The sequence below is a fragment of the Diadema antillarum genome, unplaced genomic scaffold, assembly GCF_040938485.1.
Source record: "Diadema antillarum isolate AM-2024a unplaced genomic scaffold, OU_Dant_1.0 seq00000491_RagTag, whole genome shotgun sequence".
Classification (NCBI taxonomy): Eukaryota; Metazoa; Echinodermata; class Echinoidea; order Diadematoida; family Diadematidae; genus Diadema; species Diadema antillarum.
The window spans coordinates 292955-307253 of NW_027271452.1; the positions used below are offsets into that span (position 1 = coordinate 292955).

Genomic DNA, 14299 nt, shown 5'->3' on the forward strand with positions numbered 1-14299 from the left:
CGACACTGACGGGGCATTCAAATAAACAGATCACGTCATCACTGTTTCTCACATTTTCACAAGCTGCATTCTCAAATCTGGTGACAAAATTTTGGAAGAGACACACAAACATGCTAGGACAAAAAAAAAGAAAAGAAGGAGAAGGTTAAACTAATAACTATAAAAATGTCATTTCAGTTTTAAATCACAGCCATTACTCCAAGTTCAATCCTTACCCAAATGTTTAAGCTTCAACAGTTGATAGTTTTAACAATCAACATGCTCTAAACGACACATTTGCACATGAAGTCATCTTATCACAAGAGCAGGTAAATAATGACAGGTTAGTAAACAGCAAAAGGGTTAAGTAAATAAATGATTGGTGATATGTACATGAGAGGCATTCAGCTCGGTGAGCAGTCTTTGTTTAGTGGCATAAAGCTCTTCCCTGACCTGTTCGTGCGACCCCAGAATGACCGCCAACTCTGTCTCTTGTCCTGTGGGAAGACCAAACGGCGAAAATCATCATCACATGGCCTATTGTTGAGAAAACCTTGACAAAGTTGGTAAAGGCTGTTGCTATACTACACAAATGACATAATCAATTCATTTTTCAGTTTGCAATTGCATCATCCTTTAGCATTTCATGTTGAAACAATTCATGTAACAATGCATAAAGCAAAGTCACCTATTCACTTCACCAGCTCTGTATATTCCTACACCTGTCAGTCATCTAGATATAAGGAAGCATCTTTGCTTCAAAAATGGCTGAGATAATATCATAATAAAGCAAATAAAAAGTGCAATTGTATTTCACTACAATATTGGTGACTAATATTTCTCTGTCTGAAAACTGACAGCACTCTCATACTTTTTACATTTTCATGAAGAGCAGTTGATCAATTTATATGATGATTACTGAAATCTCACATAAAGGAGTACCAGATTTCTTGACCAAATGTAATCATGAAATGAAGTTTCAAAACAAACAGATCACTCAGACAGTAGTCTCCACTCCTCTCATCCTTACTGTTTACAACTTTCATGAGGTGCTCCACTTCCTGACCGAGCTCCTCGTTCCGCTTCCTCAGATGAGCAACCTCCTGCGCGGTCTCACCGGACCCCGCCTGACCCCCACTGGCATCCCTCTCCTGACGGGGCCTGTCCCTCTCCAGGGCATCCACCTTGCGCCTCAGGGTCTGCACCAGCCGCAGATTATCCCTCTCCGAGTCCATCAGGCGAGCGTTTTCCTTCTCCAGCTGGTGGTTGCCTTCCTCAAGCTGGGCCACATGGAGTCTGGTTTCACGCAGAATCTGCATCACAAGACGACATGGTGAGAACACAGAAAATCTTTGCACAGGCAAATATGGTTTGGCAGGGGTTTTCTAAGCCAACTGAGGGTGTTTGCAGTATATTGTAAAACTAGAAATGTTTGTGTGCATGAAGCTTTAACAAATTTTGTGAGGAACCAGGATTCGCCAAAATGCACATGAAAGGTTTTGCCTGCACAATACATTGACTCCCAGTGATAATTCGCGAGACTTTCATGCAGCGAAAGTTTCTGGTTTTATAGGACTAGATGGCAAGTTCCATTGTAAAAGTCAAAAGCCTGCATTATGTTTCATTCAGCCCATTACAGTAATCTATCAGATACAATAAAGTTACTGAGAATACATTATGCATTGTCATACCTTAAAACACATGCATGGAATGTAATAATAAGTTATACGTTCTATGGTACATGACTTGGCAGTGTAGGCACCTACATACAGTGTTCTTGGGGTGAATAGCTACAACCAACCAAGAAGAGAACATGTCCTTACCTCCTCTAACTCTTGGATTCTCTTCTGGGCATCATCCACCACCGCTCCATCACTGCTGGAAGATGCGGACTGCGTTCCCATGCCGACCATCTTCTCCAGGCTCTCTATCCTCCTCTGGCTGCTCTCCATCTCACTCTTGTGCCTCTGGGTCAGCGTCTTCAGCTTGTGGGAGTGAGAGTCTTGGAGAGACGAGAGTTGGCGCTGCGACTCGTCAACCTTCTGCCTGAGCTTCACTTCCAGCTCCTACAGGCCGACAAGTCAATGAAACAGAACTGGTAGCCTACAATCATTCATTCACACAGGAGATGACATTAGTGTCAGAATTGGTTGTGGAATTTGTGACATACAGTTTCTGCAAGTCATATACAAATAATTCATATGTGGTGATGGAGGGAGCCAAACGTACACTTGGATACTGCAATGAACACAACTCTGATTTTCAACAAACATCTCTGTCTGTTGGCTGCATAGCCCTGGGACACTAATCTGCAACTTCAGCCATTGAATATTCAACAAACACAAATGCATTTTTGCCGAAGATATCTGTCATGTTCCTGAATTATAAACAGATACATGACTGGTGAAAGATAGCACATCACTAGTGTACATTATGTACTCTCTTGGATTTATTCTACAATGTCACTAAAATATTAAAAAGTAATCATCAAAACTGCATTTTGCCACAATAATACTGTTGCAAGTTGTGCTTGAATTCAAATTTCTTTCCTTTTTTAATTCACATATAGCTAGGAGCTCTGCAGAATATAATGGGATTGTGACACTGCACAAGGGATTCTATAACAACATCATTAACAAATTTGTTCTCAGTTGTATAGTCGGTCAGTATGTCTGTGTACAACATGACCAGCTAAATTACATACTGCTTAACCAAATGACAAATATGAATGGTAGATACACAGGCATAGTCAATACTTCAAAAAATGATTCTATGGTTGGCCCACTATGAAATACTGTTTTGGGCTACATGAACATCTGCACATACCTTTACTTTTGATTTCAACTGCGCCACTTCACCAGTCTGTGCATCATCTCCAACTTGAAACATAGGCTGGCGAGCAAAATGGTATAAAAGAAGAACAAAAATATACAACAATGATAATGAGAATAATCATAATTTACACTAATAGCATGTGGCATCAGAACCAAATGGCAACAGTTGTCTGCCAATCAGAAATGACTGTTATAATGATGATGATGATAATGACGATGATGATGATGATGCCGATGATGATGATAAAAAATATCATACTAATAAATGCTTGTAATGTGCAAAATGATTCCTAATTGTTTAATGAAAGAAAGATAATAAGAAAATGCTGAAAAGACATTTGCTTGATAATGTACTTTGTGTTTAGAAAAACAAGTCACTGGATAACAAAACACATCCATGAATATCTTTTCCTGGTATCTGCATACGGTGTGTTGCAATTGCTTAAAATCACTTGTGTGCTGTTTCACTATGTCTAACATTCTTATGTTAGACTTTATTATTTTTAAAAAAAAATGAAATAAAATGAGCCTTTGCAGTTCTTCATGTTCAAGACTCAAAAGATGGTTGGTATATGGGCAGTGCTAACTTTGAAATATCCAACTGCTGCTTGAGGGCTGACTATTCTTGTGCTATATTGCTGCTGCTTAAAATTGATCCTATTTTAGATCAATCTGACTACATGACTCTGAGGTAGCTGAGATTTACTTGGGTCATCTGGGTCGTATGCAGTGGCCTCATATCTGATCAGACCATCAACAAGACAACTTGCTAGGAGGGGTGTCTACCTGTGATGTTTGTTATACAAACTATCAGGAGTTCATACCTTCACAGCACCTTGCTGGACAGAGGCAACCTCCTTCCAATGACTGCACTCTGACCTCAGCCTGGCCACCTCAGTGGACAGACGATTTATCTCCTGCTGCGACGAAATGACGTCATCAAAGTCATGGCTGTCCGCCATAATCGCAGAGGTGGTGAGCGATGACGTGGAGGTCGAGGTCGTCATAGCGCCCTCTGCCGTCGACATCATGTTGTGGTGCAGGTCCTGCATGTCATTCTGCTTTTGGATGAGGGAATTCAACTGGTCCTAGGATGGCGATGCAAGAAAGATGCATGGGATAATCAAATATCATGTGAATCCGTGACAACAACACAGCAGGACTAAAATTTGACAAAAATCATGACAGCCTTCTACAGACATCACAATCCTCTTCCCCCCCCCCCAAAAAAAAAGAAAAAAATGAAGAGTAAACCATGTCTAATCATCATATGCTTACACCTAGCAGAGAAGTAGAACTATCATTCAGTATCAAATTTGATGGTTCCTGGATACACATACACTTCACAGTCAGACATTTCTGCAACTGATTTGCAAATATCTACAAAAATGTCATAAATGTGGTTTGGGCTCAAAGTGCCTAATACTGAAAACACAAATAGACAGAGCTCAAAGCTTGGACCTCTTCATTAGAAGCAAAGCTGGCCACCAACTTGACCACGATGCACTCCCAATGAGAGGATGACTACTCAAATCAATGATGTAGCAATACTCGTGAACAGTGACAAATACAAGCTGGACAATGGCATGATACTATAAATTTGCAATGTGTAGCAATGCGCCATCAATAAGGACTTTTTTATTTATGTGTCCACATAGAGGACTGCGACATGAAGTAGGCACCTATGAAGTAGATGCTGCCCATTCACTACCATTATGAATGAGAACACAAACACATATCTTATCCTCATAACAATTATCCCATTGTCTCTTGGCACTCTTACCAGCATAAATCAATTATTCAGAAAGTTTGTGACACTACAGTTGACAGAATGACAAGAGCCTGTCAAATGATCAGAGTACATCTTACCTCCTTCTCTACCAGCAGTGACCTGTACTGTGATGAAATGCTGTTGATTTGGAGCTCGGAGGCCTCTGCTTTCTCCTCCAGCTCGGCATTGATCATCCCTAGCCTTTCATTCTGGAGAGGTTTACAGCAGACATGCATGTAATCATGTAAACTTGAGCACCCATGCTATGTGGGTTAATGCATCTGTCTCTTGCACTATTTGGTGAGACTCTGGTCATGTCACAACCCATTCAATTCGTGTATATTGTATGTGATGCATGTAGATGGATTTTGACATCATTATGACTGCATTATTCGCCTCAACAAGGAACATAAAAATTATGCCTGAGATCTGATATGACCAATAATACAGAATTGGTGAAATGGACCAAACAAAGCAGGCTGCTACTTTGAATTTTTAAATCTCATCATGCACTTAAAAACTTTCTTTAAAATGCTTTTGATACAATATGTCACCAACATGACTTAACTGTACAAAGGTTACCCCACACAGTTTGAGTGTTATAGCACTGATTTGCCTTACCTCAGCCTTCAATGCCACAACAGCAGTCTCTAGCCTTTTCACTCTGCCATCAGCAATTTGAAGTTCAGTGGTTTGATCTGTATGGTAAATGCAGAATAAAAAGAGACTAGAATGTCAGAAAACTAGACCGTGCATTCTAAGTGACATGACACTGGACTACATGTAGGAATTAGACTACATTGTACATACAATGTACAACTACAGTACAAATCTTGCACATTGATTACAGGCCAATACTGTACTGTACTAGTCCACAATCCTAATCATGTGAAATATTGGCATATTGTACCTCTGCATCCATGTAGGTAATCTACTTCCACCATACCAAATTGCACTAGAAGAGCAAGAGTGAGCTAATGTTCTGTTTTCGAGCCGATGTCAATACCAACCATTCCTGACATCCGATTTGATTCAAATTTACATTAACGTTAGAGATAAGAGTGCATCATCTTCAGCTGAAAAGTATATTCTATCAATTTTCTTTGTTCAGGTTTATTTTCTGGCAAGTCTCATTTCCATCTAAAACACTGATTAAGGTTCTACATGTTATTGTCCAATAATGGAGCCAAAAGTGCATCCGCCTGGACTTGGACTATAAACTAGGCAGTATTTAAAAGCAGGTGCAGGTTTTTTAAATCTAGATTGTTCTACCCATGGGAGAAATCTTCTTCCTTCATCTTCTTCTTATCATTATTCTTCTTCTCCTTCTTCAAGTCTGCCTCCTTCAATTAGCTGAAGATTCTTGCACTTCTTGCAGACTGTATGTGTTCATCGTAATCAGCGTCCATTCAAGTCAAGTGTTTAAGAATGGCATTAATATATCAACGCAAGCCGCCCATAATTTGACCACAATGCCGTCCAAAATTCCACCACCTGCTACATGTAGAAACCTATTTAAATTTACTGTCTATGCTTTTGTTTCGCATAGTCGAACCTTGCTTGGCACACATGGGAGGGGTCAAATCTTGGTATGCGGGTGCCGATACAGTTTATTATTTACAGATAAAGCATGTTGCCCATGATTTGACCGTTTCCATGAACAGACCACTCTTACGAATATAAAGGTAAGTGCATTTTCTCCTAGATCATGAATAAAAAAATGGCGTAAATCAAGTGCGAAATTCAAACTATGCAACTACATGTACCCCCACATGTGTTCCGAAGAGCACAACAGTGGGCAACGTCACCGGACCTCCGAAATCATTGTCGCAAAGCTCCCAAGGTCCACTTGCATAAGCAGTTCAAGTTTATGTTAACGGGTAAGTAAAGTTGCATAGCAACACGTATAGACTTGTTTCATTCCAAGTTTCAAAGTTACTAGAGTAACTGCGGCAGTAAGCGGCCGTGCAGCCGTTCGCGGCGGGTACAACATACTCTGTAATATACCGCTAAATACAGCATTGCACTGTTACATGCACACTACACATATACTAACACACTACCAATCAACAAAAACCAACCGATAAAATGGGCACGATCTCTGACGAAAGTGAAATTTTCTCACCTAAATGACAACACATCGCATCCAAAAAAAATTTTGGTACTTCTTAACATAACAATTAAGAAATAATGGTCCAAGAAACTTGATTTTTTGTTGTTTTCCCGATGTTCATGATTTTGAAAACATACGTGTATCCTCACATGAAATAGAACTTTCGCGAGCCAATGTGGGCCGCCATTTTTTTTCGGAAAGTGGATGTTACCATCGAAAAAATTCAGAAAAAGACAAGAAAGACATCAACAACACCGCCAGAATTGCGATCTTGTTTGCAGCCACTGCAATGTGCGCCCGCTATTTTCACGTCCTTATCGGCGAAAATTGTGCTGGGTTTTGCCCTGGTAAATCATGAAAACTGCGTTTGTCAATGGTAAATTTCTTTTATGAAAACAATTGCGTTAATGAATAATCTTGTCTATGATATATGAAATGGCTGAAAATACTTTGCCTGATTTGTTTACAAGTTGGAAAAACCCTTAACAATGCTTAAACTGCTGCAAACGGGATATTTCACTCTAGTCAGTGTATCTGTATTGAATGTGTACAGAATGTACACCAACAGCCACGATGGCAGCAGTTTCTGAGATAACTTCTGCATTTACGCGCTATTTATATTTGCATGCCAACCGTGCAAGGATATATATACATGCAATATTCGCCATGGTTCGGCTGCAACGTATGCGCGTTGAATCTGTGACTGTGCATATGTGAACGCAAATCTCTCGCACAACGTGAAGTGTATCGAGTACCGCGCTCTCATAGTGCAATGTATACAGCTCTCGTCCGCGCGTGGTAGAATCATGGCAGGGCACGCACGCTAATCCATTCATACAATGTAGGCAGCGCACGGCGGTACGTCACGAATTCGAAGCATGGGCATATGTAGCCCCTGGCGGCTACCTCGCAGCTGAGAGGGAGCAAAAATCACGAATAATTCCATTGCCACATTCACGGCGACTTCACAAATAAAGCACGGCTAAATTTCTATCATAAACACAGTGACAATAAAAAATGAAATATACAGTACATTACCTTTTCGACTTGGTTTTTCTCACCCATTTATCTAGAAACTGCAAAATTTTCTACATTTTTTAGGAGTAATAAGCGGCCTGCCCTAGTGCAACAGTAGAGAGACTTGCTGCTATATCCATTAGTACGCATTACGCATGCTGTCAATGCACTGCACTGCATGCATGCTGTGCGCCTGTGCGAGTGATTGTGAGTTTCAGTGAGCATCGGTGAGCTGAAGATATTCGCATTATAAGACAACATTTTCTGCATCATAAGCGATGAAATGCATGAAACAGTCGCCGAAATTAATCATTTAGGCTTAATCGACCCATGTACCGTAGTTATGGGTAAACTCAGCCTAGCGGGTAAAGTCGGCCGCCAGCGCGCACAGTACAATTTATGTACTGTGCGCGCTGGCGGCCGACTTTACCCGCTAGGCCGAGTTTACCCATAACTACGGTAAGTATTCTTAGTAGTTTTTGTTGAAAAATTAAGGAAATATAGCGCCGAAACGGCACCGTTTTGTACAACTCCTCAATCTGAATGCGAAAACGGCACAGCCCCAATGCTGCACGTTGGGGCTTCGCAGTTAGGGCATATGGGGACGAACAATGGGCGCAAGCGCTAGCGTTCAAATCACGCTCGCTAAATGAGAAGTCTTTAGGCAGTCGAAAAATGGGCAACTTGCTTTATTTATAAATAAGACTAAGAGTCATAAAAAGGCAGGAACTCCTCCCACCTGCAACACCTCACTCTCACTCAGTCCACTCTCATCGAACATTACAGAAGTCTGTAAAATATTTTTTACTCTGACTGTTACAATCTCTATCATCGAATATCATTGTAAAGTTGGCCATTAGCCGCTACCCCCCCCCCCCCCCCCCCCCCGCTCCCACACCCGAGTAGGTCCACTATCAACGAGTCCCAAACGAGCTGGGGCATTGGGGGGGGGGGGGGGGAATAGAATCTAATTTTAGTTTTTTACTGCACCGTGCTTTGCTGGGCTAGCTCCATAAACCCCTGGATTGCCAGTCAAATTTTGTCTAGATTTTGCTCCTGAGCTAGACCACTCTAGCATGGGACGTAGATCTTTTTAAACTCTATCCTAGACTGAGTGGAGAGTCTATTTACTTTTAAATTTTTTAGATACAAATTTACTGCTCTCATTCACTCACCGGCCACTTCTTCGGTGCCTTCAGCAATAACATCGCGAGTGAATGACGCTGCAGTGCTGGCGACACTGGAAATCTGCCCGGTCAAATTCTCCGTCAAACTTTTCAGATTACCACCGAACCACGCCATTACTTCCTCTTGGGCTCGATACACTACTAATCTTGAAATGTCAAATCGCCGTCATGATACTAACCGTAAACATACGGTCATTTCATTTCTGCAGCATCAGACAGAAAAATAATACACGTACAATTTGTGAGTCGTACAGGAAGGGTCCTCGTTGCGTTCACGATATCGCACAACAGTCATACGGTTTGTACACACGGCGGCTGCTGCATTCACAGCACACACTCTCCTGACGGCGAACTAAATTTTACGTTCTTCTCTCGGAGCCGATCATGTGGGTAAAATTTGTAGGCTTTTAGGTCAATTTCAATAAATTTTTAGGTAACTTATAGCCAATAATACTACTTTAAAATAATAAATAATTTCAATTTATATTATAGTTCAATATTTTACTCTAAATTGTTGTTGTCAAATATAATCTTTATCAATGTTTGTGACATTACTCTTACCTGGAAATTGGCAAGCATTAAAATGGTGTCTAACTTTAGGACATGTCCTTCCGGTTTTGCCAACACGACGACAGCACGGCGACACTCCAACATACATCCCTCAAGCACAGATGCACAGTACAGTCCGCATCCGACACATTTATAACAGACACACACCTACACACACATAAATGACACCCACGATCACGTACACAATACACAAACTTGAGAGGGGACAAAAGAAAAGAAAACAAACAGAAAACCCGGGTCCGTCTTGTAAGATAAGACTTATGGTCAAATTCGATTTCAAACATAAATCTTGCGATTGATTCTAACTTGGGATCTATGCATACATGATATCCTACAGGGATCACACAAACACCGACGCAGAGAGTATACCTATACCTAACTCTGGGTATCATATCTAGGTGATCTTAAAATTATTTCATGGTAAGAATCATATTCCCATGTAGGGCTATGTTTTCGTAGCATGTATGAGAGTCATGATTTTGATGTCAAGAATAAATCATAGTGGTTGATAATTTGCATGACAATTAACCTAAAATTTGCGATAGAATAATTCAATCGCAACTTTTGACAGATTTGCGACCCTATAGTTCAATTTAAAGATTTTGCGAGTGAAATCAATCTTAAAATTTTATCAAATGATACTGAAATCAATCGCAAAGTGCGATTGATTGGTGGATTTACGATTGATTAGAGTCACTCGCAGCTCTTGGATCTTTGAGGCCGTGAATAGTTGCGTGCTCGTGTTCATTTTTTACTGTACTTGTAGACCCAATATTGACATAAATATCATACATCGATGCCTATTTGTACACTTGAATTGTATTCATTTACCGAGATTAATAGGTATGCAAAACTTGCACAATGACAATCATAGGCCTAATGAGTTCTACACCCAAATCCAAATCCAAATTTAATTGATATTTTGGCATTCTGATGAATTCTTGTTGTGATGGTATCATACACTGTATTTTTATACTTTTGAATGTACAGAATATACATTTTTTCTGCATTTAATGTACATTATTATGTTCATCAATATACTCTCTAAAAAAAAACGAGTGAAAATATTCACTCTTAAAGGACTCTTGAGTGAATACAAAGATTCAAGAGTGATTTAGGGAGAAATTGGAGTGAATTTTGAGTGAAAATATTCATTTTCACTCATTTTGGAGTGACCTCAGGGATCACTCGAAGATTTAGGAGTGATCCCTGAGGTCACTCCAAAACGAGTGAAAATGAACATTTTCACTCAAAATTCACTCCAATTTCACTCTAAATTCACTCTTTTTTGTATTCACTCCTTTAAGAGTGAATATTTTCATTCGATTTTTTTTTAGAGAGTATCGAGGGCCCAATAGAAGACCACTACTTATTGGTGAATGGGCTACCCTGTCAAAAGATTTTAAAAAATAGATTAGATCAATTAGATTAGAAACTTGTATTTATAGGGCCTACAATATACACTACACTCATGCACGTGACAGATTTGAATCTTCTGAAATTGAGTGGAGGAAAGTCAATACAAAATCGGCAACAGAGAAAAATTGAAGAGAAATGGAAAAATGAACCAAAAAGCCATTGCCGGCGCCATGTTTTCAAAGGTGTGTGTGTGTTGGGGGGGGGGGGGGAGGCACTTCAGACTTCTCAGTGGTGCCACTTCTGGGTTTAATTAGCTAACAAGTAAAAAAAAAAAAAAAAAAAAAAAAAAAAACTTTCTATCTATTTCTTTCTATAGTGCCGCTTACGCACTTCCGGGGTAAAAAAATAAAAAATTAAAAAAGTGGAGGGGGTGGGGGTGGGGGGGAGGGGGGGGGGGCAAAGAAACAACAACAACCCGGACCAATGTGCGTCCCCAAAGTGAAAGTCTGAAGATGATGGGGCCATACACATCTTGCATTAAATGTCTTGAATAGGCCTATAATAGATATTGGTCTACCCATGTAATTATTTTGTGACACCAATGTCAGTGATTGCATGATAACAACACCCTCCTCCAAAAAAAAAAAAAAAAAAATCATAAAGCTAGGATAAGAAGGTGATATTCTCCAGTTTTGTGTTTGTTTATTTTGTGCTTTGTCTTTCTCTTATCTTTTTTTTTTGTGAAAAAGCAAAATGTTGTATTCATGTATACATAAAGACTATTCTAACTTCCTTCAATTTGTCCCTGATTATTTGTTAAATGTTTAGTGACATACACAATAATTTTAATACACTTCAAAATGTCCGGTGTTAAATAGTGAACACCGAGCTGGTGTTAAATTTTCGGTGCTCATTTATGGTGTTAAATTAACACCTCCGGGTGTCATTTCCAAATTTTAAACTGTTTATTGAAGAGTTTCTTAGTAACTGCACTTCTTGTTGATTTTTAATTTAAACAAGACGATCATGAATTTTACATTAAAATACTAGATTTTTGAAAAAATGTGAAAATAAATTTACACCAAAGTAACACCAGCTGGTGTGGTCTCTTATTGAAGCTGGACGGGTGTTAAACCATTGATATTAACACCAACAAATATCAAATCAACACCATGTGGTGTCATTTTTTAATTAACATCAGTACAGTGTCAAAATAACACCAGGTACAGTGTCAAATTAACACCACGAAGTGTCAGGTGAACACTTTTCAACACCATCACAGTGCATTTTCAACACCTGTGGGTGTGGTCCTTATTGAAGTTTGATCGGTGTTAGATTTACTAAATCTAACACCGATGTTTTTACAGTGTATAGATGGAAGGCTGTCTGATGTTGTAACGCTTGATTCTATTTGTCATTCTTATATACATATATTTTGGGAAGCACTATACCCGCAGCTGTTTGCCTCTTTCATGACTTTCACAAATTAGCAGGATATTTTTCTAAATTATTGCGCGTCATGCATGTACTTTACCTCACGACTCACTGCAATGCCGCAAAACTCTTGACAAAAATTCACAGTATTATGGTCGCCATGAGTAGCGATGGCATAGAATGGAGCAATAGAAGAGCTAATGAATTTTTAAAGCTCACTTTTTTTTTTCCAAATGTAGTAATAGTACAAAGAAAGCCTGCTATGTTTATCATACGATCATGACAGGAAGGCATTTCATCTGAAACGTTTTATCTCTAATAGGCCTCTACTCTTCCACGCATAAAGACTTGTCCAACTTTTGACAGTTCGTCATGATGATCATGCTCGTCCTCACACTGATAGAGATCTGATATCATAATCTCTGTTAATAACGAAAGTATCGTGGGTTGTAGATACCAAGGCTATTTGCATGGTCGTATGGAGCATTAAGTCATCTTTGACCCTTATCATATTTTGTCCGTCCGTGTGTAAAGTATGAGAGGAGACTAAATGCAGACGAGCTTCCTAATGGAAGGAAATCATGATTACGCATAGAACGATAAATTTGTTTCGCATCGTTTTTTAGTACTGTTAAGCAGATGACTTTAAATAAGATGATCAGTGACAGGGAAATGTCCAACGTGAGTTATTTTGAGTAAAATGGGAAACAAAGGTCTGTTATTTTCATTTCAAATAAAATGTTTCGATCTATAAGTCGGTGGTCGCTGGAGTAGACAGACGAAAGATAGCATTGTGATGTTACAGAAAAAATGGGGTGAATAATGCGACGTATCTTCCTGTCGCAACAGGGTTGCACAAAATAGTGGCATATGATACCTGATTTGAAAACTAAATGTTGCCTCGGTCAAAATAGCGTATGATAATTATGAGGTCCTACATTGTATAGGCTTACTTCGTAGTTGCACTTGCATGAGCGGAAAAATATCATTTCTGTGAATAGCGTGCAGGCATGTTGTTTTATAATCTAACTGAGATAACCATCTTTGATGTAATAATTATTAATGACGTAATCCTTACACTCGAGCAAATGATGCTTGCCAGCACATCCACCTGACCGCAAAAATAAAAAGCCTTTAATGGTACATACAGGTCCTATATTAAGTTTGTTAACACATTTTAAATACAAACGATGAAATGGATGCTTCCCTATGCTTTCATCTATGGGCTATTGTTGTCAACAGGTTTTATACGCAGGTTTATTCTTTGTGTCACAAGAATTCCATAAATTGTTATTAACAGTTCGTTATTCAAAGGTTTGTTGATTTAAAAATGAAATAAGGTTCAATGCGAAAATAAAACTAAGTTCGTTATTCCGCAGGTTTCATTTATTCATTGTTTCACATGAATTCCATTTCTAAAGGTTTGTTGATCTAAAAATGAAATGTCTAATGCAAAAGTAAGATAAGGTTTGTTAATCCGCACGTTTATTCTTTGTTTCACATGAATACCATATTGGTAAGATATCGTTATTCTATAAGGGTTCGTTAACCTAGAAATTAAATACGATTTTTTTTTTTTAAATTTCAATATTCTTTTTCAATGCGAAAATAAGATAAGGTTCGTTATTCCAAAGGTTCATTAATCCAAAAACGAAACAAGGTTCAATATTCCGAAGATTCACTAGCATGATAATTCGTTTCCAGATTAAAGAACCGTATTTCATTGTCGGGTTAGCTTTCGGAATAGAGAATCATTTGGGCCTACATTTTGTTTTCGGATAAACAAACCCGCTATTTCATTTTCAGATAAATGAACCTCCGGAATAACGAACCTTCCGAAAATTGCCATAAACTTTCTGATTATCAAATGCTATTTCTTTTTCGGATTAATGAACATCATAGGTATAGGGACATAGATTGTGTGTTTCGGAATAACAAACCTTCGTAGTAACAAACCTTAGGCCTATTTCATTTTCGGATTAACGAACCTTCGGAATAACAAACACCACCCAAATTGTTGCGTCTGGCAAGGTCA

At 39.0% G+C, this 14299-nt stretch overlaps 1 protein-coding gene across 1 annotated transcript in view; it reads right to left on the reverse strand.

Moving 5' to 3' along the window:
- The window catches only part of LOC139733800 (uncharacterized), a 29086-nt gene extending 19994 nt beyond the window's left edge, over positions 1-9092 (reverse strand). Inside the window, exons 1-8 of the mRNA XM_071644605.1 lie at positions 8890-9092; positions 5206-5282; positions 4683-4793; positions 3638-3901; positions 2806-2871; positions 1803-2045; positions 1010-1292; positions 373-476 (exon numbers count right to left, since the gene is read on the reverse strand). Coding sequence (XP_071500706.1) covers positions 373-476; positions 1010-1292; positions 1803-2045; positions 2806-2871; positions 3638-3901; positions 4683-4793; positions 5206-5282; positions 8890-9016 — 1275 coding nt within the window. The 5' untranslated portion in view covers positions 9017-9092. The remainder of the gene's footprint in view (positions 1-372; positions 477-1009; positions 1293-1802; positions 2046-2805; positions 2872-3637; positions 3902-4682; positions 4794-5205; positions 5283-8889) is intronic.
- Positions 9093-14299: the final 5207 nt, after the last annotated feature.